General features: G+C 37.5%; 1 protein-coding gene across 2 annotated transcripts in view; it reads left to right on the top strand.

Moving 5' to 3' along the window:
* Nucleotides 1-6,293, top strand: part of LOC102673160 (beta-3 adrenergic receptor-like) — a 10,509-nt gene that overhangs the window by 1,464 nt on the left and 2,752 nt on the right. Inside the window, exons 2-6 of one of the 2 annotated variants that reach the window (XM_006617428.2) lie at nt 1,429-1,625; nt 4,069-4,206; nt 4,740-5,046; nt 5,861-6,109; nt 6,240-6,293. In XM_006617428.2, coding sequence (XP_006617491.1) covers nt 1,429-1,625; nt 4,069-4,206; nt 4,740-5,046; nt 5,861-6,109; nt 6,240-6,293 — 945 coding nt within the window. The remainder of the gene's footprint in view (nt 1-1,428; nt 1,626-4,068; nt 4,207-4,739; nt 5,047-5,860; nt 6,110-6,239) is intronic. The other variant, XM_031511367.1, reaches the window with a different exon arrangement.

Here is a 6,293-nt window from a genome sequence, read left to right as displayed (position 1 = left end):
TTTTTTTTTTTTTTTTTTTAGTAGAATCCTTTTCATGCCATTCCAGAATACGAGAGAGGGTTAAGATTCCTTTCGAAGGAACTGATTCGCGAGATTTTTCCGCTCGTGCGTCTAATCCCGCCTTTTAAAACGGCTTTCTTTGGATGGAAAAAGAGAGGGCCACTCCTTTCGCAAGCATGACACATTTCTCGGCGAAGAAATGAAACCTTCCCCGCGGAAGGAAAATGGCCGCGGCCTGAAAATAGCCTTATGCTTTTACGCGATCCATTTTAGTGGGTGCCGCTGACTGACCATGGCAGTTTCAACAACACAGAGGTTGACCCGCACGAGGTTGGAAGAGATCGCATGCTTTTCGATGTAATATCGAAGGCCGACTACGTTGAATGACAGTCGGTGAACTAGGTCGCGTGAAATGCGTTCTTTTTCTTCGCTCTTCGAGGATTTACTCGAGTTGTTTCACGTGAATACGTTTCGAATACGGCAAATAAAATTGCTGTTGAACAGTACGTGTACATTATCCATCAAAAGGAATTTGGAATCGTTGTTACGTTTCTTTTTTCTTCTTTTTTTTTTTTATTCTTAATTTATGCTATATATATGCTATGTATCTCTGTTCATGCAACTATGTAACAATTGGATAGAAATTGGATAGAAATCATTGGTCGATGAAATTATGATAAACGTTAAATTGAATTCTATTTCGTATTTCTATATTTTATATGTAGAAATCCTCGAGAGATTCGAACTTTCGATCGAGAAAAGCCTGCTCTTTGAAAAGGCGCCCTCTTGATTTCTTGATGTTATTACTTCGCTTTGTTTTATATATGAAGGCTTGGATCTCACGATATTTCATAAAATCCTTTCTTCTATTTCATATTTTTATATTTTATACGGTTTTTCTTTATACTCCATGTTTTTTAAGATCTCACCGTACTTTCATACTTTATCTTCCCTACCTTCTTATCTTCTATAAAATTCTTTCCATCTAACAATAAAAATAAAATAAACGAGAATTAAAAATAATATTTTCAAGTCCTCGTGTAAAAATTTATTCGATTTCCATGAATTCTACTCGGAATAAAAAAAATAAAAACAAATTTCGTAATTTAACAAATCAATTAAATCAATTTAAATACCTTTATTTATGCTGGAATAAGAACAATGATGTTTAAATTCATCTTTTAATCCGCCATAGTTATTTCTCCCCACAATATAGAAGTTGACGAAAGAGAAAGAGAAAGAGAAAGAGACAGATAAAGAGAGAGAGAGAAAGAGAGAGAGAGAGAGATCACGCGCCAACAGCAGAAAAGTTTAAATTACAAGATCCCAGCTGGAAATTAAGATTGCACGGTGTAGGGGAAGTTTTGATCGTTCCAAGAAAAGTTTATTTAACAAGTTAACCTCGTGTATCGCGACCGATGTCCGCAGACGCAGCAGCAACAAACCGCCAATACTTTGTTGTTGATACACTTGGGCGCGGTGGAGGCGGCTGTGTGCCTCATATTACTGATCTTTACCACTGGTTCCTGGCCAATCGCCGGCACCTGGTGCGTCCTACACGGTTTCCTTTTGGCCCTCTTACATCCGGTCGCCCTCTGGACTGTGACTGGATTGAATTGCGACAGGTGAGCTTTTATAAATTAAATTTCTTTAAAGTTCGCCGTGTTATTTTTAAATAAAAAAAAAATAGAAATAGAAATAAAAGATAAAAATAAAAATTCGATGAAACGAATGTCTCAAGTTTAATTTGTTAGATAAAAATAATATTTTTTTAAGGAAACATTGAACAAATTCGGCAATCAAATGCAAGACAATGCAAACAATCATTCATCGATTCATCTAGGTAGCGTATCTAAAAACCGTTTACGCCATTTTTGGGCTACAGAAAGAGTGGAGGAGATATGGGGGAGATAGGAAGTCTTTTATCCCTCATAATACAAGGTAGAAAAATTGAGTTCGATTCGGTGGCGTTCGACTATTCTTACGTGGTACAAAGCTGGCATGCTTTTCAACGTAAGATGTCAATAGATGGGCTTTCACCATTCAACCCCGATATCTCTTTGCCCGTCAACCAGACACCAGATCTTCGATTCAATCAGAAACCTTTCGACGTACCATCCCATGCTTCTCATATCTACGATTCCAGAGGAAGAGAAGGACCAATACTCCTTCAAATTGCACCCCTAGAAACGTGTAAACGGCACGATATCTCTCGACTATGCGCCGTTTATCGATAATGAACAACGGTAGGAGGGCCAGATTTTTCGCGCCAATTTAGCGTCTTCTCGTCAACACGGTTGTTAATAATAAAAATTTCTATGATGCGAGGGATAACGTTATTTGGCAAACGTTGGTATTCGTTATTCGAAATGAATCGAATGGAGGGATAAAGTTGAAAGATAAATTTTGTGAATCAATTCAATTTTATTTTTTTTTATACCTTTAATGAATGATTTCTTCTTTTATTTGTTTATAAGGAATATATTCTTTAAAATGGAGAGAAAAGATTATCTTCTTTGAACTATTGTAACTTTTAAATTAATTCAGATATCGATACGAATGTACGTATAAAATAGATATTGCTATTAGATTTGTTATCCTATTTTATGTAATTTAATTCGTGTAATAATTTAATTCATCTTTAATGCATGACTATTTCGCATACAACAGATGTGCCTCGGGTATAAATGCATATTCACTATTGAAATATTTGAAAAAAAATTAATTGATTAAATTTTATTAAGAAAAATTTGTTATCTATAATTTAAAAAAATTTATGGGAATACATTTTTATTCCGTAAAATTGTTCGAGGAAATATGTATACTTAAATAGTCGGATAATGATTAAAATGTACATGAATTAAAATATATGCACGAATATATCAACGTAACCCATGAACCCGTATTTAAATTTATGTAAATTAGAGAACTCTTAATATACAAACATTGAAATATATTATTACTCTGTATTAATAAGATAATTCTGATTTTTAATTCTTTATGTTATATAAAATCATGAATTATTTCTTAATTATTATCACAATATATATCAAAATTTATTTATCCTTTGATCTTTAATCGATATCGATCGTCCATTTTAATTTTCAAGTAACCACTTTGACTTTCAATCTTTGATCCTTCAATTTGACCTTGATGAAATGACTTTTAATTTTTTTTTTTAATACTTTTTAATTCATTCATACAGGATTTTGCGTGAAATATATAAATTTAAAAAAAAAAAACGTAAAATAAATCATATGGAAGTTATAACAAGGTTCATTTCCATACAATATAAAGTCACGTTCCTTTAACAAATATTTATCACGCTCGTGAAGAAGTAAAGAGAAACAGGAGCCGAAGGGAGTTACGCAGATAAAAATATAATGTGACACGTAGCTCCTTCATCACTTGGAAATATCGTGGGTGCCCGATTTCAAACCGATCGAACATGCTCGATATTTTATTCACGGCCCACGCCAATTTAAACCGAATCGCATTCCTTTTCGACAGTGTCGTGACCTCTTCTCTTCCATCCTATTTGCCACTTACTTTTTCATTATTCACTCGTGCATTCCGATAATTCCGGAACAACCGTTTAAAAGTATTCGATGTCACAAGCCTGTGACACGATATGCTGTGAAAAGATTCGATTCGATTTCGAACGATCGTCGAGGAATTTTCTTTCCTTGGAAAAATTTGCCACAAACGAACTTCACTTTAGTTTAATCAAAGAGCGACAATGTTTTCTTTTTTTTTACAAATATCGTAAAAATATATTTAGCAATAAATAAATGAAACAAAAAATATCGATCTGATATCATCCTGGGGCGCAACTCAGCCACTGAACCAACGCTATGTACGAAAGTTTCGGTTCTTAGATCGCGATATTACGATATATATATATCAATACAAATGACAAATTGTTCTAACTGATTACTAACTAAATTGTTAGGAGGTGCATAAATTCTAAAAGTACCTTCATTTGAATACCGTTATTTGGGTATATCGTATTGCATATTACTTAAAGAACGATATAAATCAAGCTTAATGACGTTATCTTTTGCGCAGATATTACGCGATCGCGGCACCCCTGCATTACGCCGCATTGGTATCACCACGACGCGTTGCAGTTGGCCTAGCTGCATCTTGGACAGGGGCATTACTCTTGTGCGTGCTCCCCTTCTGGGGCCTGGTACCACCTTACAGGTTCGTCCACACCACTCGTAAAACAAATTATACGTTTCATTTCTTCTTTTCATCTATCCTTTCCCACTTCTTTTCCCATTCTTATGGACAAAGGATAAGGATAGATTTTGTCAAGAACGAAGACAGGTTTTCTTCGTTGTCCGAAAGAAACTCGTTGCGTGATGAATGTTCGCCGCAACCCAGATAAACCCGGGTTTCGATTTCTTCATCGAAAGCAATATTTCATCCGCGTTTACTTGCGCTTGTTAGCGTGTCCCAAGGCTGGGATTAATTAGATTCTCTAGCTTTAAAATCGTCGGAGACTTCGTTCATGTAATAATTTCTCGGAAGAAAGAAAAAAAAAAAATTCGAAATGCATGGAATTTCGAGATGCGAAATTCATGCATTGATATCTCGTCTTTTACCCTCCAAGATCTCCAATCTTCATACCAGTACCTCCACTATCCCGAAACGAATCAGACAAGACGAGAAATGCAGGCAAACCGGGACGACGAAAGAAATGCTTCATGAGCCCTGAATGATCGTTGCCACAGATACAGCCCGGGCCTCGGTTGCTGCGCGCCGGACTTCGGCAACGATTCGTGGGGCTTGGCTGCGGCCCTCTACGGTGCCGTTTACGCGATCCTGGGCCTGGCTCTGCCCGCGGTCCTCGTAACCGTGTGCAATTTGCGCGTGCTCGGGATCGCCCGTTATCACAGGCATCGAATCGCCAGCGCGATTTACGAAGTGACGTTGAGCGCGCAGGCGACCATCACCCATCAGCGGAACCCGTTTTTCGTGCCCACTGTCACGGCACCTTCGGTCGTCAGCCCGCCCCGATTTCACAGCGCAGCCAAAACGGTTTGTACACAACCACATCTTCTCGCTAATTTTCGTTTGCACTGCATAATTTTCGTGATATCGCGTGATATCAACGGAACGCAGATATCCGGATGGGTAATTTCACGGATATGGAAATGGCACGGACGAGGCGCATCGCGCCGCAAGATAATGGCAATTTTCGAGAGAGAGAGAGAGAGAGAGAGAAAGATCGAAGGGGATTTTTAAGGGGAGGATTTTAAATTATTTGAATTCTTCGAGTTGATTTCATTGTTACTTAGATTTTTAGAGTCGTTCTTTAGAGCGTTTGAGTTACATAAGAAATAAGTATTATCCGTGCGAAATATTTTGCATATATGTTTAATATAAACGAATGAACAGGATATAAATGATATTAAATATTTACGTAAAATGAGGGAACAGGGTATTTTATATCTCTTTCAAATATATCGCGTAAACTTTTTTCGAGAAAGGTACAAATGTTCATTGGCATCGTTGAATTCGATTATTTGAAAATTATCTTTCGACAAATATCAACATTTCTACTTTTGCGATAAATTGCCGCATTATTTTCAACGACACAATTTGTCAATTCGAATGAAGAACGACAAACATCATAAAACGGCGCATTAATCTTATCGTGCAGTAATATCATGCACTCTTTGACGATCGATTAATTAATTATAGCGGATTAATAATATAATTCCGTCTAATGAGTCCTTTCCTTTATTTGTCGATACCCTCCCCCCCTGCTCGTTACACCCTCGACGCGCAATTGAATTGTGATTAAAATTATCCCACGTAGCGTATATCGAGGCTACCATTGAATTTCTAGGTGATGCAACTAGTTGGCTCTCTTTACTTGCTTTATTTCCCCTATTGCGGACTGATTCTTTGGGAAGTTTGCGACGTTGGGAATCGGCAGTATCTCTACAATCATACGAAACTCGCTTCGTTGGCTTCCCTCCTGCTCGCCTGTTCTCCGCCCATCAACGGCCTCCTCTACGGATTAAAATCGCAGACCCTTAGACGATCGGTGCAGAATTATTGGCGGAAGAAGGCTACCAAATCGGAGCTGCAACAAGTAATCACGAGAACATGAATTTTCCATCCAAGAGCGTTTTGTTTAAAAAAAGATCATCTTCTATGTTTTTCTTCTTCCTCCTCTTCTTCTTTTTTACAATGTTCGAAAGACGATCACAATTCTAATTCAGGAGATCCAAGCGCGAACACCGAGCGCGGCGGGATCGAGAAGACCGTCCGGAAGC

Source organism: Apis dorsata, unplaced genomic scaffold (genome assembly GCF_000469605.1).
Source record: "Apis dorsata unplaced genomic scaffold, Apis dorsata 1.3 scaffold_309, whole genome shotgun sequence".
Lineage (NCBI taxonomy): Eukaryota > Metazoa > Arthropoda > Insecta > Hymenoptera > Apidae > Apis > Apis dorsata.
Note: the sequence above shows the minus strand (reverse complement) of the source record. Positions and strands in the feature narration are given on the sequence as shown.